This window comes from Phoenix dactylifera, chromosome 3 (assembly GCF_051530095.1).
Source record: "Phoenix dactylifera cultivar Ajwa chromosome 3, Ajwa_hap1_PhDact_Kaust_v1.1, whole genome shotgun sequence".
Lineage (NCBI taxonomy): Eukaryota > Viridiplantae > Streptophyta > Magnoliopsida > Arecales > Arecaceae > Phoenix > Phoenix dactylifera.
Genome location: NC_143192.1, coordinates 7030580 through 7056066, shown reverse-complemented (window position 1 = coordinate 7056066; position 25487 = coordinate 7030580). Strand labels below are relative to the sequence as shown.

Genomic DNA, 25487 nt, shown 5'->3' with positions numbered 1-25487 from the left:
TTTAGACTATTTTTATTTTCAGTTAACAGAGTCTAATTTTTCAGTTTAAGTTCTCTACTTTTTTGGCTAAGCTTTTTGAATTCGTCGAATAAATCATAGAAGACATCCTAAAGTTTATCAAAAGTGAAACCGTTCAGAACTTATCTAATCCCTATGAACCATAAAGCATAGATTGGTTGTTTCTTGGATTTCCTCTTCTGAACTTTATTTGTCACTATCACTCTAAGCAACGGCTATTGCTTTTCTCTTTAGTTTCTTAAAAAATTTCTTAAGTAGTGAGCAGTCCATTCTAAAAAATCCTAGTTTTTTACATTCATAGCATACCAACTACTGCTCTTTCTCCTTTTCTTTGCTTAGCTTCTCCTTAGACAATGACCTTCTTCTCATTCCTTGTCATTTTCTTTTTATAAATCTTCTAAATTTTCTCATTGTTAGAGCCATTTCCTCATCACCCTATGTATTGTCAGAATATTTGCGCTCTTCTTAAGTAGTCAATTTGAGAGCAGCAGTTCTTTTTCTTTTTGATTCATCTTCTTCTAGGTTTTGCTTTATGGATAGCTCATTGTCATCAACAAACCCAACAATTCTTCTAGAGGAAGGCCATTGAGATCCTTTGCTTCTTGAATGGCAATAACTTCGGCCTCCCAAACTCTTAGCAATGACATGAGAATCTTTGTCACCAAATCACTGTTAGTATATGTTTTTCAAAGATATTTAAGACCTTAATAATAGTAGTAAAGCAAGTAAATATATCAGATATAGACACTGGACTCTATTTTAAATAGCTCATAGTTATATACAAGCATATTGATTTTAGACTCTTTCACCTGGTTAGTGCATTCGTGAGTTACTTCCAGCCTATCTTAGATTTCTTTAGTAGATAAACAAGTTGCAATGCGATTAAATTTATTTAGATCTAAAGACCAAATCAAAACATTCATGGCCTTAGCATTCGGCCGTGCCATCTTCTTATCTAACTCATCCCATTCCTCTTCGGATTTGGAAAGAGGCACACCATCAATAATTTTAGTCGGTGAGTGAGGTCCATTACCTATGACACTCTACATGTCATAGTCTAGTGCTTGAATAAAAATGCACTTGTGTTTTCTAATAAGTATAATTTAATCAATTGAAAAGTGGAGGTTTATTTGTGGATTGACCCTCAGTAAGAGCAGTTCCAACGGGGGTTGTCATAAATTTTTAACTTTTGATAGTTAGGTCAATGAGAGTTTGAGTATCAAGTTCTTATAACACTTATTGCCCAGCTTTACAACCCAAGAGGAAGATAAATTGGACTTTTTCATAAACTTTTAGCTAATAGTGCAGCAAAATAAAACTTGACAAATAAATATTAATTTTAGCAAATAAGTAAGAAGTAAATAGCAAGAAATTAATGCAAGTAAAACAAGCAACGCAAACACACATAATTTATAGTGGTTTTGGTGCCAATCCTGCACCTATGTCCACTCTCCAAGACTTCTTCCTTGAAAATTTTACTATAATCTTTTTGAGATTAAAGCCCAATTATTTTATATATGATTACAATCAACCCAGTTGATTTTTTCAGAAAATCAACCAAAATCTATACCGATTATTTTGCTCAATCTCATAATCAACCCATTTGATTTTCTCAGAAAATCAACCAAAACCTTCTCCGAGCCTATCCAGGGCTCAACATAATCTAAGTCAAAGTTTGGATTGACCTTTTCTCAAGTATCATTTCTGAAACTTGTTACAACAAAGTGTAGAAAAAATTAAGTGCAGACACAATGAATGTAGCTCCAAGATAATAAATACAAAATAGTAATTGGAGCTTGACTCTGTTGGTTGGATTTGACTGATCTTGAAAACGCTTCACCAACTCTTAGCTGTGAAAGATGTGATCATTTAGCTCATTATGAATGCTTTTAAATGATATTTTCTTTGAAGCCCTCTTCTTTTTTTTTCTTTTTCTTGCTCTTATGGATTTTTTCTTGTAGTGCTTGAGCTCTCCTTTTTTTTGGTGTTTCTATGCATTTATATTCTTTGGAGATGGTTGGAACACTCCCCAAGCCATTAGAAGAGTTGTTATGAGATTAAAATAGCCGTTGTGGCTAGGGGTGCAACATGTTAGGGTATGCTTCAGTAATCTAGCATGATTGAACTGAATTTTCTATTGGTTTCATGTATTCGACCATTTGTTCGAGTATGGCTAGGGGTGCAAATGGGTCGGGTTAGGTCATGAGTTACCCCGACCCAACCTGGTTTCTTGTTTAGGTCCCAAATAGAAGATCGAGTTGGGTCGAGTCCATCGCTATAATTTTTGACCCAACGGGTTATTCGGGTCGGGTCAGATCTATGTATAACTTGGACCCAACTTAAAAAATTCGAATTTGGTTCGGATACGGGTCGGGTCAGGTTTGGGTTAACCCATGCATGTCACATAATTTGTGTTTGCACCTCTGCGGGCTCTAGATAGAAGATCGAGCTGGGTCGAGTCCATCGCTATAATTTTTGACCCAACGGGTTATTCGGGTCGGGTCGGATCTATGTATAACTTGGACCCAACTTAAAAAATTCGAATTTGGTTCGGATACGGGTCGGGTCAAGTTCGAGTTAACCCATGCATGCCTTCAGAATTTGTGTTTGGACCTCTGCAGGCTCCAGCCTGCAGGCCCAAATAATTTTACAGATTCGGGTCGGGTTGTAGGATTGAAACCCAAAATTACTCAAATTTCAAATGGATTGAGTCGGGTTGGGTCTAGATTTACTGAATTCAGTAAACCTAGACCCGACTCGAAAAATGGATCGGGCCCAATTTTAGGACCCGATCCAGCTAGACGGGTCTCCAAAATGGGTCGGGTCGGATCTAAGTAGGTCGGATCACGGGTCAACCCGATCCATTTGCAGCCTTTTAAGTATGGCTCATATCAACCTAATACACTCTAGTTGGAATATTTATGAGAAAAAAAACCTATCTTCATAATTTTTTTTTTCCTTCCTGCAAACCAACATAATTACAGGAATTGGGATTTAGGCTAGGACATGAACAGAGCATTGTGAGCTGAACAGGTTAATGGACCCAAGAGACTGAAATTTCAAAGCAAATTAGATTACGACTCATGTAAGTCAAGACTGGATCATAAGGGTTCGTATATCAGCTCGCAAGTTGATCATATTTGTATCAGGCCTGAACCAACCTGCACTTCGCCACCTACGAACTTACGACCCAAACAAAACCTTGTGCGCCGCGGCTGGATGGCTCAAGCCTTCGCCATGAAGCCGCGGCAACAGTACCAGACACGGGATCAAGATTTGTTGAGGTCAGAGATCCAGCAGCCGACCGAACTGCGTCTTCGTTGCCGTGCGCTGCGAGCGTTGCCAGAACGAGAAGTAAAAATCCCAATTGGGCGCAGAGAAGCTACGAGGGGTTTTCTTCGTCCAACGGCGAGAAGGAGAAGAAGAAGAAGAGGAGGAGAAAACGGGCGAGGAAGAAACCAAGCAAGCAAACAAGCAAGCAAGGCGTGGCATCTCTTCTTCCCCGACTCCCGTCTTTCTTCTTTCTTCTCCCCCAATCCCTCCTCCCTTCTTCTCTAGGGTTTCTCCGCCCCCCATTTAAATCCCTCTCCGATCCGTGCCTTCGGACGCTTCCCTCGGCTTCCTCATTCTCCGCCGCCGATGAGGCCGCAGCCGTCGTCGTTCCTTGCCGTTCTCCTCTTCCTCCTGGTCTTCGCCGGGTGCCTCTTCGCCGGCGTCCTCCCACCGCTGGTATCACGGCCGGCGGCGGATGGCGAGGGCTGGGGGCCTGCTTCTTTTCCGCCTCCCCTCCTTTCTGTTCCTCCCGGCGATTCTGGCATTGAAGCTCCGGTGATCCGGGAATTGGAACGGCAGGTGCAAGAGCTGGATGGTTCTGTCCGGCTGAAGACTCCTTCTTCCGGCGCAAGAGCTGGGTCGAGAACTCACTTCCGTTCTGATTCTGAGTGAGTATCTTACATACCTTTTTGAGCTGAAATTTAATTGATTCATGTCCAGATTCTGGCTTTTGTTTTGTTTTGTTCGTGTTTTCTTTTTATAAACCAGGAAAGGATGCTCCTTTCTTCTTTAGTTCTCAAATTTGAACTGAATTATTGTGGAATTTCATGCGATATGAGCATTTTGGACTTTTGATTTGTGTTTGGGAATACAAATTGCTGCATTTGATGCACTATCGGACTACTTAGTACGAGCAAGGCAAGGCTGCATGCGTGGCAGTGGGATAGTCAGCTTGGTCTCTAGATTTATGTACGTTTAGTTACATAGACACTATAAAATCAACTCTGTCTTCTCAGTACCTTAGGATATGGTCAGTGGTTTTACCTTTTGGATTTTATCTTTCTATGGTTAACTTGCAATTTCCCGTGATGCACCATGAGATTTCGGAGATGCAGTGGATGGCTGATAGTGAGATGATCTAGTTTTCCCTTAACGATCTTGCACTCTATTTTGGAACTTTTAAGAGGGGATTGATGGGACGTCAAGAGAACTATTGTCTCCCCCACTCCGCAAACGGTAACTACCAGGACTTATTCAAGCTGTATCTAAAGGCATCTAACACCTCTTTAGACCTTTTTGTAAAACCAGCGGATAGACTTCTTCTAGCTACCAAATTTGTCTCACTTGGCAATAAACATATAGGCTTGCATTTTTCCCCTACATAAAGGTATGTAGAACGAAAAAATGAGTTGGGTGATTGGACTTATGTATAACTAAGGGGTTTGAACAATTTAGCTATCATTTATATTTTATAATATATAAATAATGACTATTAAGAGATTTTTCTTTTGTGATAAAAAAAAAATGACTAGTAGGATATTTTTCTTTTCATAAAATCTTGTATTCTCAAGAATATCATAGCTAGAATTAATTAGTTATTTGGACAAATTTCACTTATAAAATTTTGTATGACATGTGAAGGTTTACTTTTATCCTTTGAAAGAAAATTAACTTTTTTGTAGCTCATGCAAAGTTTTCCTAATATTTCAGATTCATTTTCTTAATATTTGAATTCAGATACCAATTATGATTAAAATATGTATACAAAAATTAGGTCCATTATGGGGTTAGCGAATCATCTGTAACACAACTAGGTTCTGAGTACACCCTTGTGGATATGTTTAAAATCATTTATTGAAAAAGAATATCTATTAGGTCTGGAATCCTGTTATCAATGTACAAACACTCAATCTTGCTTCCAGCAAACAATAGGTCTTGGAATCTGTTAAAGTATCCATGTATATATTGTTATTAAACAAGTTTGATCAATGTGGACAAAGATGGTATCTCCAAAGCATATATGTGTATTATGTATTATTATCTTTGTATATTATATGATAAAAGTTTCAGTTAAGCTTACACTGAGTTGATTAATTATTTGATCCTCACTTCATGCATTGTTTTACTAATATCCAAGTCAGTTCAGCAACTTTTCTGGAAATGAAAAACAGCTTATGACTTACAGCCTAGCTGTGTTTTTTGAAACCTACTCGAGTTGTTCCCCAGTTACCATTCTGGTGATAGGACTCATTATATCGTGTATATATGTCGGGCTATCTTGCAGTTATATATTTTTTTTACACTTAATCTATCCCAATAAAACTGGTACCATTTTACTGTTCCTAGTTATTCTTGTTCAATATGTTTGGAAGAATTTTTGCCAAACTTCTCTGAAAGGAATATCTCAAAGGTGCATGTAGAAGCTCTGACATATTCCAAACCTGTAGTACATACTCATCTTTGGCTAAAGTTCTGTTTCCAATGAATTGTTAAGAGAGGAAGCTGCTCCAATTTCATTAACATATGCTAGCTGCAGTATAGTTCTTCATACATGTTGTCTAATATATGTTAATACATGTACAATCAGACTCCTTGAAAATACAATATGGTGAAGTTACAAAATAATATGCTTGCTCCCATCTCTCGTTTGTCCTGGCGATATGTTCTTCAGTTGGGTTGTGCACTTTGAATTTCCTCCCTTATTTGCCTTTGCTCTTGTCTCCCTTATTTGCAACGCTTTTGTCTGGTGGCTATATAGTAATAACTCTTCTGAATAGATTGAGATTTGTATCATTGAGGAAATTATTTACTGAGTGTTAACATTGGGCTGCCTGTCATGCTTCAATTAACTTGATGTGCAATGTATGCATATTCACATATGTGTCAGCTATACACTGCCAATGCCAGTCATGAACCCAGATGAAAAGGGTACAATGTTGATGCTAGTTTGACAGCCAGTTGTAAAATGCATGTCAAACTTTGAAATAAATCCTCCTTAAATAAGAATAAACAGTGAATGAGGAACCAAGGCCAACTGCAAACAATTAGCAAAAGGCTTGACGGTTCTATTTAATGTATGCGTATGCTTGGCTTGCTATGCTGGTTTCCGGAACATACACTGCAGATATTGCATTGAATAAATTCAGTTCCATATCTGGAAATTACTTGCTGAGTACAAAGTTGTACTAAAATCTTTTTTCCATAACATTGTTCATTTGTTAAAATTTATTCTCTTATGGATCCTGTCATTTTGATGTTTGTTCCTACAGTGTTCTTGAGTAATATAATACACTTGTGTTGCACTCGATCATTCTCTTTTCTGACATAAAATTTACAGCTTTTATGACATGTAATGAATCGTGTTGCTATTTGATGGACCTTGAATCATATTGTGATTTATACTGCTTGGACATTTTAGGGCCACACTTGTGATTAGCAATATCAAGATAGGACCTACTAAGTGGGCATAATTTGTATTTCAGTACAAATATGTCTTTGTGCATGCAGGCCTCTGTATGCTTATTAGGTAAATATCTTACATCAGTTCTGTTTTGAACCAGTGATGGCAGAGCCCTTCTTGTACATGTTGATGGCACCATCTATTTAATGGACACCAAATCAAGGACAATGCACTGGAAACTTTCTACAGGTTCCCCAATTCTATACTCAGAGCAATCTCTTTCAAGTAGTGGTCTTTCAGAATATTTTATGGATTTTGATGAAGACTGGAACTTTTATGAATATAGCAAGCACACTGGTAAAAGGGTATGCTTGTCAGAAGCACTTGTTTTCTCTATCTATCTTGACTTCTTTTGACTCATTTCTTACTTTCCCCCCCTCTTGTGACCTAGATATTTGATTCGACATTTGAAGACTATGTCACCAAAATGGCCAGAAAACCAACAGTAAATAAGTCTGTTGTTACTGTTGGGGCAATAACGACAAATATGTATATTCTTGAAGCTGATAGTGGGATGGTTGTTTATACAGATCAGGTGTCTGGTAGTAAGACCACAGTTGAGGTGCCTTGGGTTGAAGGGAAGTCTGTTTCATACCGAGATGCTAAAACTTCTAACTATATAATCGTGATGAGGACAAATTACTTTCTGAACTCTTCAAATTTTGGGAAATTTTTGTGGAGTTTGAAGAAATCTGATATCACCGCGTACATGACTTTTGAGAGCGCACGGGAGCATGAGCTACCTTCTAATATGGATAATAAGTTAGAGTTGCCACCCATGGACCGAAAAGATATTCCTGTCATCTTGCTTAGCGGTGATGGCAAACTAAAAGGGGCAAGTCATGATAATTATATGCTCCCCTTAGCAGCTCATTTGAAAAGTGACATCACTTTGGATGAAGAACATGGAAAGGAAGCATCTGGTAATCTGCCACTGAGTGTGTGCAATACTGCTGATAGTTGCTCACTGGCACCTGTTGCTGCTCCTGAACAGATTTCTGTGGAGTTGTGTTCCCATCTAAATTGTCATTTGGAAACTGAACGCGTACTGAACTCACCAGATGACAAGCTTGTATCTGTTAGTACTTTAGAAGACTCACCTGAAACTGCAGATGGATCTCTAGGAAACAAGGATATTGCTGAACCAAATACCAACAGAATGATTTTGTGGAGATCTCAATTCCAAAATCCTGTACCAATGCCATATGACAATACAAAGAATTTAAAAACTTTAGAAAAATCACGTGAAGGGCTGAATAATGGTTTAGAGGTAAAATATTATGCTGATGAACAAACTTTCTCCATTATATTTTCTGAGGCTAGTTTTGGAGTTATTGCATTGTTATTGATCCCATTAGTATCTTCCTTTACTGCACTGTGTTATTTAAAGCTGAGAGTCTCAGCCAAATATGATAAAAATATGACTGATTTGAGGGGGAGACAGTCTGCAGTTCCAAAGAAAAGAAAAGCTCGAAAGGCTGGAAATGTTAAAAATGGTGTTATTAGTAACAATGACAGGGAAGTTTCATCTGAAAATGATAACTATGAAACTGATAAGTTCACACACATCCAAAACAAGGAGAGATACTCATTTGTAAATCTCAGCAGAGCTGATGATGCTGTTAATGGTCGTTGGGTTGGCAGACTTTTTGTGTCAAATTCTGAAATTGGCAGGGGGAGCAATGGAACTGTTGTTTTTGAAGGGGTTTATGATGGTCGTCCAGTTGCTGTCAAACGCCTTCTGCTTGCGCATCATGATGTGGCCTTTAAGGAGATTCAGAATCTTATAGCTTCTGATAGCCACCCAAATATTGTTCGATGGTATGGAGTAGAGCAAGATCTTGATTTTGTTTATATCTCACTGGAGCGCTGTGCTTGCAGCCTAAGCGATCTAATTCAAGTATACTCAGATTCCTCTCCAACATTGTCCGAGAGTCCAACTTCAAACTCTGTAACCGAGCATAAAGTCCAGTTGAACTATTGGAAAAGTAGTGAAAAGGATATTGAACTGTGGAAGGAAAATGGGCTTCCTTCGTCCCAACTCATAAAACTGATGAGGTTAGTGAAGTCACATTCTTTTGTTCCTGTTTCTATCTTTTATATATTATTCGTGGATAATTATATCATCTTCTTTTTTTACTTACTGGACCCTGCTATAGCTTTGATAAATTCCTCAATTTATCACTGTCCTTGTTCCTTCAAGGATTTGAATCCAGCCTGCAGTCCTTGACAAGATAGTGTTCAGACCAAATCTTGCTGATTCTTTATGCCATAAGCTTCACTTCTTGTGGTTATGGTTTATTGCAATTTGTTTTGCATCCAACAAATTACTAAAAATATCTATAAGAAAAACAAATTACTAGTAAGAGAACTTGTACTTAATTGAAAGAGTGGCACAAGCCTCTCTTGCAAGGTTGATGAGATATTCTACAAATTTCAGGTTCCCCTTTCGTTCCTTTCTATTTTACGTGTATAATCTCAATATAAAGCAGTAATTTAATGTTATGGTACCCTACTCCGACATATTCAAATTTTACATACTTCCATGTGTTATTTTATCAATGAGATGGTTTTGTTTTCAATAAGTAAATGAAGAAGGCCTTTGCTTAAGGGTTTGACAAAATGAAAAATCTATGAATTTAATAATTGAAGTTGTTGCTTTAGAGTGATCATAAAACTTGTAAGTCTAATGCACTCGGTTAACAAGGCAAAACTTATTATTGCTTCGATTAATTTGAGTAATTCACTAGTTTTATTACTAACAAGATCCTAATCACAATTGATTGGGAAAGAAAGGTACTCTTTGGTGCAACTTCGGTGGAACCATCTCGAACTGTCCGGTTTGGGGCATACCGAGCTATACTAGCGGCGGACCGAGACAGTTCCGGCAACCTAAACAAGAAACCAGGATGAAGGGGGAGAAGGAGAAGGAAAGAGAGGAAAAGAGAGAGAGCAAGGGAGGAAGGGAGAGGGAGAGGGAGGGAGGGCCGCTGGAGGGGCCCTAAGGGGCCGGAGTAAGGGCTCCACCCTTTGGACCCTTGTTTTGTTCGAAACATGGGTCCCTCAGGGCCTCTTTTTTTATTTTGAGAATTTTAACTGAAGTCGGCAAGTTCGAAATAGATGGGTTCGGAGGGCGGAGCCCCTGCTCCGGCCCTTCGAGGTCCCTCCAGCGCCCTTCGGAGGCCTCTGATGGCTCTCACTCCCTCTTCCTTCCCCCTCTCTCTCTTTTCTTCTCACCTGTTCTTCCTCTCTAACTCTCTAACGAATTCTCGAGTATCCACATATACCTTGGTTGTCCGCCGCCATGCCAAATATCATGCTACCCGAGTCCCCTGATATTATGCCATGGCTATGTTGCGCCTTGGCTGTCCATCGAACCAATAAGGCATCCACCCAATCTTGACTCCGGGGGTTCCAAAGTATCGAGAAGCAACTCTTGGCACAAGGCAAACCCTCCACAACACTGTGCCATGCCCATGCCGACGCCTCCTGTGACGAGCCTGCGGCTAAGTCCATGACATATGGGCACATTATACTGCAATATTTTGAGTTTCTGTTGTTCCACTGATGAAATTGTAGTTCACAAGAATCTCTACCATCAATGTTGCCTCCTGACTTCCCTAGGATCCATCATTGGTTCACACTCATTGTCGTAGACACTGTTGCAAGTGAAACCATCAGATCCTTTTCATTGACTGACTCTTTAGGGCTTCTTTTGTGCTCTGCTTCTCACTCATCTAGATTTGCAGCCATCTGCATCATTCAATGGATTATGCACCTTATCTAATCAATATCTTTTTGAATTGTCACACTTGGCTTCCATCTGACCATCAAATCTTATGTTGCAGAGGCTAGTAGTAGTGATAGCCATCCTCTCTGATGCAGCCGAGATATAAATTCTGTGCCTGGGATAGAAAGGAGCAGAAAAACAACATCCAATATTAGGCTTATTTTGTTCTCTTTTGTTATCAGAGGGAAAAATAGAGTTTAGAGATTTTTATAACTACTTTCTGTTTTTGGAGGTTTAATCATAAGTTTGCAAGTCCTCTTAACTTAATGGTTTGGATTGAAAATTAATAGTGGATTTTTTTCTTTTAATTTGGCTATAATTTGTAAAGCTTTTGGTTCTTCAACTGATCCTGTGATCCATATAAGAAAACCTGATAACTCCTTGCATAATGGGGACATCCACTGTAATGAGAAATTTTAAGAGCTGTACTTATTTCTTTATCAATCATGGTCAATAGTGGATCCTCATTTCCCAAGGATTCCCATTTTAGGGCCATCTTTCATGTTATTTCAAGTTATCTAGAAGTTCAGCTTCATTGAAGAATATATTCTTCAGCACAATATTAGAGATGTATACTCTTTAAACAGATCAATAAGGAGCATCATATTATCTCTTACTTCGAGGTCAATCATATTCTGTTTATTGATTGAATAATATGTTCCATATCGACTGTCTTTTTCACTTTGTACTTACGTGATTTCAAGTTTTAGGTTGCTTTTGGCTTCAAATAATGTGGATCTTTACACTTTTCTAATGTATGCTCTTGTTTGTGATAGAGATGTTGTTTCTGGTCTCGCACATTTGCATGAACTGGGAATCATACATCGGGATTTAAAACCTCAGAATGTGTTAATAAGCACTGATAGGTCCCTCAATGCAAAACTTTCTGATATGGGTATCAGCAAACGCCTTCTTGAGGACATGTCTTCCTTAAGCCGTCATGCTACTGGTGAGGATACTTCAGACATTCTCGTCTGTGTAACATCCAAAAGATCCCTTTATGATGTATCATATCTTGGAATTCAAATGAATTAAGTTCAAATTTTTGATCATGAGTTGCAGGGTATGGTAGCTCTGGCTGGCAAGCACCTGAGCAGCTTCTCCATGGGCGTCAGACTCGTGCAGTGGACTTATTCAGTTTGGGGTGCATTCTTTTCTATTGTATTACAAAAGGTAAACATCCATTTGGAAATTATTTTGAAAGAGATTCGAACATTATCAACAATCGCATCGACCTCTTTTTGGTGGATCATATACCAGAAGCTGTACATCTTCTTTCTCACCTGTTAGACCCTGACCCAAAATTGAGGTGGGAAGAGCTTTCTATGCTTTCAGAAGTTTAATTTATCATTTTCCCCTTTGATCTTGCTTTGCTTATATGTATCAAATCTTGTCAGGCCAAATGCAATAGAAGTACTGGATCACCCTTTCTTCTGGAGTTCTGAAATGCGCCTTTCATTTCTTCGAGACACAAGTGACAGGATTGAATTAGAAGACAGGGAAAATAAATCGGAACTTATGGAAGCTATAGAAAATGCTACATCAGTGGCATTTGGCGGGAAATGGAATGAAAAGTTGGATGCCGCATTTATTACGGATATGGGTCGTTATAGAAAATATAAATTTGACTGCATGCGCGACCTGCTACGAGTAATAAGAAACAAGTTAAATCATTACAGAGAACTTCCAAAAGAGCTTCAGGTTTGCTTTATCATATTGCAATAATGTATTTATTTATTTTTTCTTCTTAAAACTTCATGCAAATGCAAGTTCCAGTAGAAATCTGATATTCAATTGGATCAGAAGATTGGACAAATCCATATTTACCAACTGCAGATATGTCCAATTTAATTCCCTCTTATCTCAATGGTCATTTTGTGAAGCATTTCTCTTCTGTAAAAATGATTTGTTTAGGACCACCTACATCCTTTTGGCCTTTGGACAAAAAGTTATATTATAAAACAAAACGTTATTTGTTTGCTCTCCTATGTCGCATTAAAGATACCTTAGTTCTTTGATATAAGGTAAATATGGCTTGTAGTCACTTGAAAGTGATGCAGGAGCATGAGCCCAATCATGGGGCGCGCATGGAGATCGAGTCCCCTCCTTAGGTGAGCACCAAATTACATTGGGTCCACAAAGTTCCAGCACCGAATTACAGTAGGTCCAAGATTTTCAGCACCTAGTTACATTAGGTTTGAGTGCTTCAACGCCTAATTACATTGAGTCCTAGTGGTGTTCAAGAGTCCTAATTTATTTGGAGTTTTTGTAATAAGTCCATATGTCGTGTGAAAGAGTTCTAGCTAATTTGGACTCTTAGTCATGTAAGGAGTTCAAATTGATTAGAAGTCTTGAATTAAGGAGTTTGGGGTCAACATTAGGCATGTCCAATGTTAGATTGAGTTCATTTGTTGGGCTTGTCAAATCTTCTTTGAGTCCAAGTGTCTAACGCCCAAAATCAGATTGAGTCTATGGCGTTGAGGAGTCCTAGATTGGTTGGAGTTTAGTCCATTTTGTTCTTGTGGCATGTGGGAGGAATCCTAGCCGACTTGGACTCTTAATCCATGCGCCATGAAAAGCCCAAAATCGAGTGAGTCTAATCATGTTATTTGGTTTAGTTAAAAATTTGATTTAAGAGAGTCCATGTCAAGTAGGAGTCCTAGTCTAAGTAGGAGTCCTAGTCCAAGTAGGAGTCCTTGTTAGAGGAGTCTACAAAAATTCAGATTGTAAGAGTCTAATTTATCCTAGCCTCCTACCCTATATAAAGAAGAGGTTGAAGAATAAAATTTAGATTAGTGTTTTGAAGAAAATTTGAGTGCTACGTGAGAGGAGAGAATCCTTTCTTTCTTGATGCGACTCCAAGAAGGGCCGAAGAAGGATAGGTGAGACGCCATCCGACTCTTCACGCCAACCATTGGATTGAGTGAGGGTGAGACTCTCTTATTCATTCCATAGTTATCCTAATTCCCTTATCATGCCAACACCCCATTCTCATCCTTTACCCACGTCCATCTAGAGTCCTAAACCCTTTAGGACTCCACATCCTCATCCATACCAACAACCATCACGCCCAAACCCAACCTAAGTTTGGGTCCCAACCAATTTCAGCCGCCACAACCTCTCAAGCACAAATCTTCCAATTTCAGCCATCAATCATTGAACCCAATTGACATCAATTGGCCATCTTCTTCCATCATCTTCTTCCTCTCTACATCCATAAGAACCCTAGCCGCCATTGATAGAGGAAGAAAGAAAGAGAAAAAAGAAGAAGAGAGTTGCAGTGATGGAGACATCAGAGCCCTTCATTCAGATGATGGAGCCATCAGAGCAGTTTGAGTTGGACCCCCAGATTGGGCCCACTCGAGTCCGCATCATCTCTACTTTATTGCATTATTAGTTGCTTTTATTATTGGTCGAGTCAATGTGGTTAGTTACTTTTGTTATTGATCGAGTCAGTTTGGTTAGTTGCTTTTATTTTAGTCAAGTCAATTGGGTTAGTTGTTGAGTCATGTAATTGGGTCGAGTAATTGGATCGATTTTGGTATGTAATCAATCGGTTGACTTAGTCAATTGATTGAGGGTCCAATTTTGGTATGTCGTCAATTGTTTGACCTGATGTAAGGCCTATATAAAGGCCACCCCTTTCATGAATTAGGAATTGAATGATCGAATAAAAAAATTCTAGCCTCCTTTCTGCTTCTTCTTCTTCCTCCTCCTCTTCTCTTCTTTTTGCGTCTCTATAACCTCTTCTTTCTGCGTCTCTATAACCTCTTCTTCCTTCTCCTTTCCTTCTTTTTTCTTTTTCTCTCTTTTCTTGTAGTGGTCCGCCATCAGCTTGGTATCAAAGCAAGAGCTTTGCCTCCGTCGCCAAACTCTTCGATCTTACGGCCTTATGTTTCGCGCTGTTACGCCAGTCACCGAATCTTCACCGCCTCTTGAGTTGTGCCCACGCACCCATCCCCTTCCCCGCCATCTTCCACCCCCCTGTTCCCTCTCTCTCAGCTCTCACACGAAGAACATCCAAAAAAAAGAAAAAAAAATCCGCATATGTTCCCAAAGGAGAAGACCCCTGCCCGCCCCCTTCCTTCCGTGTCCGCACCCCACCACCACTAAGCCTTCTCCCCTTGGACTTCTCCCCCATCCGAGAAAGGGTCCCAACTAGACATGGGCATCGGGCCGTGCCGGGCCGGGCATCGGGCCGTGCCGGGCCCGGCACGGCCCAGGCCCGCCGGGCCACAGGCTAAACGGGCCGTGCCTGGCCCGGCCGGTTACTAAACGGGCCGGGCCAGGCACGGCCCGCTTAGCCTAAAAGTTCAGCCCGGCCCGGCCCTAGGCCCGTGGGGTGGCGGGCCGTGCCGGGCCTTGGCACGAGACGGGCCGTGCCTGGCACGGCCCATATGGCAAAAAAAAAGATGTAGAGGTAGAGGTGGGCATTGGGCCGGGCCGCCCATGGCCCGGCACGGCCCGGCACGAAGCGGGCCGTGCCGGGCTCGGCTCGCGGGCCAGGAATTCTAAACCCAGCCCGGCCCGTTACTGTAGCTAGCGGGCCATGCCAGGCACGACCTGCTTCGTGCCGGGCCGTGCCGGGCCATGGGCGGCCCGGCCCAATGCCCACCTCTAGTCCCAACCCCTCCCTCTTGGTTTTCACTAGGAAAAAAAAAGAACTCCCTGCGTCGGTTCCTTCCCACCACCCGTCACACCCGCAGCCACCCTTACCCCCGCTCGCCGCTAGCAGCGCCACCTCGCCATCGGCTAGCCGTCGCCGCAATCCGTGTCGCTCCACTTTTCCTCCCGCCCACCGGCTGACACCGCCAGCCGCCGCGTAACCCCCCTCTTCCTCATCGGCGCTGTAAGAGCTCTCCTCTAGCTCCATCGTCGCTGCCTCTTCCCCCGGCACCACGCTGCCGTCGCAGTAGTTCTCGGACCCGAGACTCTCGGTGCAGAGCGCGAGGCTCTCGAATCCAACTGCCTCGCCGCCGGCCGCCGCGTACCTCCCCTCTTCCTCGCTGCCGGCCACCCCTCCCCAACCCCCTTTTCCCCCTTTCAAACCCAAACCCCTAAACCCCTGTTCACACTATTCCACCGCCCCCCCCCCCCCCTCATCCCTCTCCTCGGGCCCATCAGGCAGCAGGCCCTTCGGGCCCAATTGTCCCAGCCTACCCTTGCCTCTTCTACCCTCAGGCCTCAACATGCCCGCCCACCATTTCAGAGCCCAACACACAATCCCACCTGCACACTGATCAGCCCCAGTCCCTTTGACAGTCTAAGCCCACGCGACTGACCCCCTCTTCTTCTATTTTTGGGCCCGACAGGCTCATTTCCACATCAGATTCGCCGAGCTACTGTGATCATGCCCTATTTGTGCCAATTGACGAGCCCGCTTGCCGCGACCGCGCCCTTGATCGTCGCCCCAGCCCACAAGCGAACAATTCTGGTCGTCTGCTTCACGACAGGTTGCACGGGTAGGTTGTCCTGCACCAGACCTGCGCTCGACGAGGTCGAGTTTTCCTACTTGGAAGGAGTTGATGGGGACATCAGAGCGCTTCATTCAGATGATGGAGCCATCAGAGCAGTTTGAGTTGGACCCCCAGATTGGGCCCACTCGAGTCTGCATCATCTGTACTTTATTGCATTATTAGTTGCTTTTATTATTGGTCGAGTCAATATGGTTAGTTGCTTTTGTTATTGGTCGAGTCAGTTTGGTTAGTTGCTTTTGTTTTAGTCAAGCCAATTGGGTTAGCTGTTGAGTCGTGTAATTGGGTTGAGTGATTAGATCGATTTTAGTATGTAATCAATCGGTTGACTTAGTCAATTGATTGAGGGTCCAATTTTGGTATGTCGTCAATTATTTGACCTGATGTAAGTCCTATATAAAGGCCACCCCTCTCATGAATTAGAAATTGAATGATTGAATAAAAAAATCATAGCCTCTTTTTTGCTGCTTCTTATTCCTCCTCCTCTTCTCTTCTTTCTGCGTTTCTATAACCTCTTCTTCCTGCGTCTCTATAACCTCTTTTTCCTCATCCTTCCTTTCTTCTTCCTCTTTCTCTCTTTACCTGCAGTGGTCCGCCATCATGCAGCCATCATCCACAAAATCCAGCAACCTTCCCACTCTGTCTGCGTCAGAAAGTCAGACTTGCTTGTCTGCTATTTCTTTATATGGAATGTGAGTCCTTGAAGATTTCTAGGACTGTAAAGACTAAGGGAGAGATTATATTTTTTGTTGGGAGTTCCATTTTATAAATCATATTTCAAGGCTGCTTTGATCTTTCTTTGATCTCTATTTTATTTTAGAATCTGGTTTGCTTTTTATGTTTTTGCTCTTTTCCTTATCACAGTCACATTCTCAAATAAAAATGTGTCAATCAAAAGATTATGAAGCAATTGTTTGCAATGTATGCCAAAACTTTGGCAATAATTCAAATAATTAAGGGCCAAATGAATATAAAAATAAAAAGATGAAAAATTTACTGTTGTACCCATATAGTCATTACAAACTTCAAAGAGGCACCAAAAACAATCAATAAGTGCAACACCATTGATAAAGATAACACCTTAATCTCTTGTTTCTCTTTAAACATCATTAATCACCCATCCCTGGAGTATCTTATAAACGACATGAACTCCTGCTTGGAATTTTCTTTAGACTCATTTTGCTGGAGATAAATTTGTGAAAGAATCATTAAATAATCATAATCATTGTTTCTAAGTGCTGGTTGTGTCAGTCTGTGCTGGCCAGCCCATACTATGCCAGGGAAGCACTGGCACTGGGTTGGCATATCTGCTGTTTATTTTTTTTCTAATTTGAAAATAAATGGGGGTCTTTTTTGCTGATTTTCTTTGCTTCGGTGCAGCATGCGGCTGTTTGCTCTGTGCCAGCAGCACCTGAATTCTTGATTCTAGTCATGATTGCCCATTGCCTTCCCAATGAAGTTAACTTTAGGGAGGAGTGATGCTTATTATTAAACCTAAAATTTTAGAAGATTTACCTTGATGGTTGCAGTCTAAGCTCATGCAACCAATTGACATGGAAAGAATCTAGATGGAAAGATGAGAAGGTTTGATTTAACAAGATCTTAAAGAAAGATACAAAGTTTTTTTTGTCAATTTTCTGGTGTTTATTCTTCTTTTCATGCTCACAATGTTTCTCTCGAAAATCATTGTATTAGGACAAGTATTTAAGGGGAATTCTCTCTTTTATTATTGATTTTTAATATTCTAATTATAAATTTTGCTACGTCTCGCAAATGCAAAAGTAAGAAATAGGGGTAAAATAAAAGTACTCCAAGATGCTGAACCAATTGATATAAGGAAAAAGAGGCTTGATTTGTGCGTTTAGCTTGTAAAAGGGAAGGAAGTAAGTAAGTTTATGTAAATGTTGGCAAGTACTTTTGAACATTTTGTTGATCAAGGATTTACCACTTAATAGAAAGAAGCAGCATGAATCTTTAAGATTGATAAGATTCTTGTTTATGATTATAGTTCTAACAACTTTTGTTGATTATGCAAAACTCTTGTCTGTCATGCAGCTTAAGGATTTCTTTTCTTTTGCAATTGCCATTATGCCTAATATTTTTTTGTTAGAGATGGGCTATGAGAATCATGTCTCAAAACTTGTTGTAGCAAACCATGATAAGCTATGATACAAGGAGTTAAAAATGACCTATGTAGCTTTTGTTTTGTTTTCTTAGATGTTTAATTGCTGGTTGGTATGTTTTACTCATCATCTAGATCTTGATGTCAAAGCACAAAAGTTATCACTGCTATTAATCAAACAGCATCTAAAAGCTTTAGCGTCACTTATTGTAAATTACATAACATGAATGAAAATAGTTTTCCTTTTTTTGGGGAAAGGCTGGGTGCACGGCTGATTCAAATTAGATATGTACACACAATAGGAACTCTCCCCACCACAGAAGGATCCAATAATAAAAGTTGAGGCAACCATCGAAAAAGTGACACAAGCAGATGGCGAAAGACTAACTTCTTGACCAAGGTTTCAAATAGTGGTAGCTGGCAAAATGTTGTTGAAAAGTTAGAGCAGAGGCAGCAAACAAGGGATTTTGACCCCTAACCTGTTAATGCAGTAGAATAGAGAGTGACGAAATTTCACCTTATTGGGTCTAGACGGTATAGACTATTGGGTGGGATAAGAAATATGTGAAAGAAGTGACTACATCGCTGACATTGAGTAGAGCTCTTGGATAATTAGAAATGCATGTAACAAGCCAAGGCCACAAAATCAGCTGCTTAAGCCCTCACCTCCAGTCACTTAAGACACTATTTGGATGCTGATTATGTGATGGTTATGGGTGGGTGAGCAGTTTAACTGGCCAAACAAGAGCCCATCGATGCCTCAAAAAGCGGTCTAAGCTGGTTAACTTTATTTCATAGGGGAAGGTGAAATAAAGTTAAACTACCAAGGCTCTCTCTTTCTCTCTCTATTTTGTCACTTTTTTAAAAACTTATCCCACTAACCCTCAGAATGTCAACCAAACAGTGAATAATTCCAACCCATGGCTGTCTGATCAGGGAGTGGTTACCAATGGTTTAATTTATTTACCCGTTGGATAAGTATATGATATCAAAACTCGGCCTAAATGTCTATGCAGTGATTAACCATTTGTGGTTAAATGTTTAACAGCTGATTAATTTGCCAAGCTTTTTAGATAGTTGTCCAGCATTTGTTTCAGAAAATTTGCAAATATCCTATGCAGTACTGCACATGATCCGACAAATACAACATGTTCGTATCTTATGTAGATTGTTCAAAGGTAATGCATGAAATAGTCCATTACATTGAAAATGAAGTTGTGTTTTCTCACAATAAGCAAGAATTTTTAGTAACCTCATCGATAGGGATAGTGTTTGTTAACCATCACAATTTCTAAATCTTGTTTTTTTTTCCGTTTTTTTGTACTCTTTTATTTTCCAACCATCACAAGAATTTTTGTTTTCTTTTCCATTTTTGCTTGTCTTCTTCAACTACTAAGGCTTGTGCCACTACCAATACTCTTGTATATTCATACTTAGTGACATTTGTCTACTTTGCTTTTACTTCTAGAGTTGGTAACAAGGTTAACGAGTATTGATTAATAAATAAATTGCAATTGGGTAAGTTGTTGCTTTTAATAGTTTATATTGCATGCAGAGCCCTTTTAATTGCCCATCATTGAAAGTGTTGTGTAGATGCAATTACATACTTGCATCAAATGCATGTGATCATAATTGCAGTATTGGCAGCTGTTTATTAATTGTATGGATTAAAGACATTTTTGACTAGATATAATTAAGAGATATAACTCTTAATAAGATAATTCTTTATGTTCAATAATTTTATTATAAAAAATAATAATATATCATTTCTTGATATTATTAGAAAATTGTTATTTATAATAATTATATTAAATGATAATAATTAATATATTACATTATGAAACTAATATAATTTAATATAATAAAAATATTATTGTTACTATTATAAGATATATCTAGAATGTTATGTTAATATAAGGTATTAAATTATTAAATTATTATAGAGTACATATATTATAACTGTCTCCTGCTAAGGTATAATAGTAGTTTCAATTGTAATCAAAATAATATGTTATTGTATTCTTATTATATACTATGTCATGTTAATGTATTATATCATGTATTTTGTGCTACTATTATTCTAACCACTATATACAATGTTTAATATATAATATTGTCATAAATTAGTAATACGCTACATTATAATGACAATGATTTATCATTGTAATATTATCATATAATGCTAGTATCACTTAATAGAGTATCTCATAAATTTTATCATACTACTATAGCATGCATTACAAGCAGTGTTAGAATATGATATTTAATGCAACAAGATTATTATAATTGATATATCAAATTGTGACATTATTAGCATGATCATGTTACATTATAATGTTAATGATCAAGGATCCCGGTCTCGATGCATCTCAACGATACAATACTAGTCTGATGAGATAATAAGACCCGAGATGCTCTTAAGACATCAGTCCTCTTATGGATTGGGATGTATTAGCCATCAAATGGTTGGTCTGGGTCAATTCTGACTGGTCTAGCGGTTGATTTCGCTATTATAGACTTGGTCCTCTACAGACTAGGTCCTCATGTTGGTGATGCAGATAAGGGTGTTGAGGTCTTGGTATGTGAAGCAGAGTTTGTCATTAGCAGCATTGGGGAGGGAGGTGAGCTTGTTGAGGAAGGTGGGGAAATAGATGGCATTGCCAATGGTGAGGATCTTGGTGTTATCGCTGACATAGGACTGTTGGTTGTCTAGGGCATTGTGGGATGTGGTTGTCAAAATTGATGAGGTTGAAGAGGGTGGCAAGCAACATGGGTTCATCCCGAGAGGTGGAGTTCTTACACTTGGTCTTGCAGGATTGGACAGGAGTTGCTGGAGTCTGTGCTAGAGGAGGCTGTGTTCTCCATGAGCGGCAAAGGTGGCTTGGGCTAGGAGAGGAGTCTTTTGAGAGTGTGCGGGAAATAGGAGGCATTGGGGATGGAAGGTGTTTTAACGGGGAATTGAGTTAGAGAGCGGGACATGAGCAGAGTTGGGAGTGACACGTGGAATTGAGGAGGTGCTGTGAGATTTGGGAGCATATGCAATGTTTGTGTTACATTTTTTTTTAAATTTTTGTAGTCGGAGATCATCGCAGTTTTTCATAGAGAGAGAACCCCATTTTGAGTGTTTGTATGCGACCATTTTGGGTACTGTCTTAGCCTAGGCCTAGACCTATATGGGTGCCAGTACCATGATTAAGTCTTTTTTTAAAGAAAGGGAGGGAGACCCACCCATATTATAATTACCTAGGTCCAAATTCTCAAGGATGCACCACTCAAGATTCAAACCAAGAACCTCCTGTTTGAAATGTAGGAATATGACCACTGAGGTAATCCTCCTTCGTGGAATTCAAGTTCATGTTTCTCATTTTATGTTAGCTAGTATTATGATAATTCTATTATGTTAAATTGTATAATACGTCAATAAATTATCAGATATGTGATAGTATTGTATATTGTCGTTTATATTATAAACAATTATATCTTTTTAATTTTATTATAACATTAGGTTGACTATTATTCATAATATTATCATTTTTTGCAATTGAATTTTATTTATAAATTCTTATATAATATTGTAACACTAAAATGAACTAATTGCCATCCATAAAGACTTCTAAACATGAAAACAAGGAGACAAAGGGCTCATTTCAGAATAGGAAAAAGAATGGATCTACAGTTCCCAAATGAATTGGGCTTAGTCAAGAAAAGCCTTCTTCTCTGGAAGATTATATTATGTTTGGTATTGCATTGTTCCATAATGATATTATAATTCTATGATGAACCAATTATCATCTTGAAGTGACTGATCTCCCATATGCCCTATTACTGATATTCGACCTATGGTCATTGACCATAGTTCAAAAGTATGTAGTTACATTTACATGTTGGATATTAACCTACATGCAACCAAGCAATCTGCAGTATTTTTGCACTACTTGGAAATGGCATTTGTTCAAGTACATGCAACTAAACATGCCCTTAAATAATCTGTTAGTTTTGGCAGTCACTTTTATGTAAATAAATTTTAGAATTTTGTATCATTTCTTTAGTTTAGCATGTAATCATCTCTTTGTACAAATAAAACCATTTGGGTGCAACGGCTGGAAGCATTTAATGATCATTCAACCAATTTGGGAAGGAAAATGTAGCTGCTGCTAAAGGGTAAAGGTGCAGTCAAAATGATGTTCCTCTTTTCTGGGAAAGGTGGAATGGTTCAAGAGGTTAATGACCCGTCAAATGGCAAATATATAAGTATAAAATAGTGCTATATAAGTGTAAAATAATGCAACTAAGTAATGATATATTTTTACTGTTGGATGGTTTAGATGGTCTTTTTTTCTCAACAAACAACTTTTAATTATACCTTCCGATTGGCAGGTCTATCATCTCTCATGTTAGGGATATCAAATTTCAGAAACTAGAGGAACATGGTTTGGAGTTTCTAGTAAGGCTACAAATGGGTTGGGTTGACCCATGACTTAACCCGCTTAGACCAGACCTGACACGTTTTGGAGGACCCGTGGGGCTGGGCCGAGTCCTAAAATTGGACCCGTTCCATTTTTGACCCGACCCGACCCAAATCTGTAAAATTATTTGGGCCGCGGGGGTGCAAATAAGTTCTTAAGCCATGGATGGGTTGACCTGAATCGGACCCAAACCGGACCCGAATTTTTTGGGTTGGGTCCGAGTTATACAGTAACCCAACCCGACCTGAATGATCCGTTAGGTCAAAAATTGTAGCAGTGGATCTGACCCGACCTGATCTTCTATTGGATTGGGTCTGGGTCCAAAATTAGGATCTGAACAAGCAACTGGGTTGGGTCGGGGTCACTCATGATCCGACCCGACCAATTTGCACCCCTAGTTACTAGTAGAAAAGGATTTTGGTGGGTTGTATTTGTGCTTAGGGCTAATTTTGTGCAAAGGGTCCTAATCATGGTAATGGCAAGGTGATGTTGATACTAGAGTTTGAGGCTTATTGGGGAATTTGCTGTAGGAATTAAGAAATGGCATATTTTGTAGTGATGCTGTAGGCTTGAGTAGGATGGAATATGGGTGAGAAAGGAGGTTGTCTAATTTCTTAGTCGGGGTTCTCTTACAGATGTTCACAGGTAGTTGACAATCAAGTCTTCTGCAAATGGAGAGGAGAAAGGAGAGACCTTTTTATCGAAAAATTGAGTTGGTAGAAAGTTTAATATCATGGATTTGCTGGAAACAGATATTGGAAGCTCTATTTAGGATAAAGAATTTAAGTTAAAAAGACTCATTTAATTTGCCAGAGTGTGAAGTGGCTCTTCCTACACAACCACTTTTACACGGGCACTTCAGCAATGCAGACTTAAATGTTTAGCTTGGTTGTCAAGTGTTTCCATGTCATCAACTTTTTGATACTTTGACATCTAGATACTCTTAGCAATGGGATACTCCCATACAATGTAAACAAAAAATAAAAAATGTTAAAATATTAAGTTATTCTGATAATTATCGTAAGGTGACTACTTTATGGAACTTCTAATTAAAGAATATTGAAAGTTTACATTTGTTCCGTGATGACATTACATAACAAGAATTGTAGGTGCAGACATGATATTTATTATGGATTTATGCCTTCTTTTGCTAATGGATCTAGTTCATCCATTCATGCTGATTCTCAGGACTGTCTAAATTGATTTTGAATATCATCTTGTTGAATCTCAAGTGTCTACAAGTTTGGTACCACCATTGTCAATCTGGTTTGATCTATGTTTGGATCTCAATCATCCAATCATTGTGTTTTTATTTGATAGTGTATTAAACTAATAACTGATTTCCTGGCGGATGTTGGCCATCTAGATTTGAATTCCCAATTTGTGTTTTCTAAGCAAGCCCGTGATCGTACCTGATACAGTGTTTGCATGAACGAGGGTATAGGGTTAAAGGACAGGGGGATGCAGAGGAAAGAATTAGATTGAAAAAAGGATGTTTCTTCTAACGCACTTGTTAAATTTACTGTCAGTGCAATAAATGAGTTGGGACTAAATTGTAGAACCCAAGCAGTCTCAGGTTTGACATCACTCAATCAAACCTGGGTCTAACCTGACTTTATATCTTTAAATCTTTCTTTATGGATCTTTCTATATGCTTTGTGGTCTGGAACAATACCATGCAAGAACATGAGAGTTTTTTCGACCCTAGAAAAGCAATAGGAAAAGAGAAGCAGGTCATCATTCCATCCACACTTATGATAGGAATTTCTTTTTCTCTCTTTTTGTGAGGTGCACTCATAAAATTCTCTCTTTTTTTGTCTCATAGTTCTAACGCTTCTTACTAGATTTGATGCTTTCCTAGGAAATACATGCGGAGATAATATGCTGGTCATGCTGAACTTTTCCTTTGCTTTTGTCATGCTCTGAATTCCTCCTGCTATCAGGAAATACTCGGGCCAGTACCTGAAGGATTTGATAGGTACTTCTCAAGTCGATTCCCAAAGCTGCTGATTGAAGTATACCGAGTGGTTTCCACATACTGCAGGGAAGAGGACTCCTTCAGCAAATATTTTAAGATTAGTCCAATATAAATTTATGGATTCTGTTGTACAATCGTGTTCAATTACGTCCATGTACACAGTCTGATCAGCGATCTTTGTAAAGTTAACTATATGTTGTAATGCTAATCCTAAAATAATAGATGAATATTTGCATTGTAAATCAGTTATCATTGTGCTGCTGATATTTGTACTTGAGCTGGACCATCTTCCACTTTTATTCCATCTTCCATAATAAAGCAGAGCTGTGAGTGGACTGGATTACAATGGTTAAGCTTAAACTTGTCTGAGAGATTCCGACATGAGCCCTATGCAGTCAACTTTTGGAAGGTCCCCTAGGGATTTATCACCTCTTTGGAGTTCCTCTGCCTCCGAATCACTTTTTAAACCTGTGATGATAAGATTATTTCCCATACCATGGAGTAGGATTTTGACGGGGTCTTCTAGCCCTTGCTTCTTTGATCCTTGAGTTATATGATTCAGATTTTGCAGCCAGCGTAGTTGATAAGCAGACTCCAGATCTGTTGACTCAATTGCAGGATGGATGCAGATGCAGGCCTATATTGTTGGTCTTTATGTCTGTTGCCTTTTTCCTCTTCAACTGCAGGTTCATCTAAGTGACTTAGCTGTCCAGTGTGAGTCAAGGATAAGGGTTATCAATTGAGAAACTAGATTTATTAGCTCAATAAAGCATCGTTAAAGCAAATGCAACCACTTCAAGTAACTTGCCTCATCTCAGATGAAGCATTCCCCAGATCCTATGAACCATCTTCTGTTTTACAGCTTAAGTGTTCAATAGATTGAAATCAATTCCACCCCCAATGTGG

At 39.4% G+C, this 25487-nt stretch overlaps 1 protein-coding gene across 4 annotated transcripts; it reads left to right on the top strand.

Annotated features, from left to right (window-relative positions):
• The first annotated feature begins 3188 nt into the window (after positions 1-3188).
• Positions 3189-24823, top strand: IRE1A (Endoribonuclease/protein kinase IRE1-like protein). 4 transcript variants are annotated; one of them, XR_015976082.1, is made up of 7 exons: positions 3189-3959; positions 6852-7056; positions 7143-8809; positions 11318-11490; positions 11604-11714; positions 11939-12242; positions 24547-24823. XR_015976082.1 is itself a non-coding variant. In XM_008788445.5 (7 exons), exons 1-7 carry the CDS (start codon positions 3658-3660, stop codon positions 24691-24693), a joined length of 3045 nt encoding a protein of 1014 aa, XP_008786667.3. In that variant the 5' UTR covers positions 3189-3657; the 3' UTR covers positions 24694-24823. The 4 variants fall into 4 exon arrangements, 3 of the variants coding, with proteins under 3 accessions (XP_008786667.3, XP_026659592.3, XP_008786669.1); XM_008788445.5 differs by having other exon boundaries at positions 11604-11850; XM_026803791.3 differs by having other exon boundaries at positions 11604-11850; positions 24465-24823.
• The last annotated feature ends 664 nt before the right edge of the window (positions 24824-25487 follow it).

Coding starts and splice junctions, on each gene's coding strand:
- IRE1A (XM_008788445.5), top strand. CDS start 3,658: ATGAGGCCGCAGCCGTCGTCGTTCCTTGCCGTTCTCCTCTTCCTCCTG. Junction 8,810..11,317: donor CAACTCATAAAACTGATGAG/GTTAGTGAAGTC, acceptor TGTTTGTGATAG/AGATGTTGTTTCTGGTCTCG. Junction 11,851..11,938: donor GACCCTGACCCAAAATTGAG/GTGGGAAGAGCT, acceptor AAATCTTGTCAG/GCCAAATGCAATAGAAGTAC.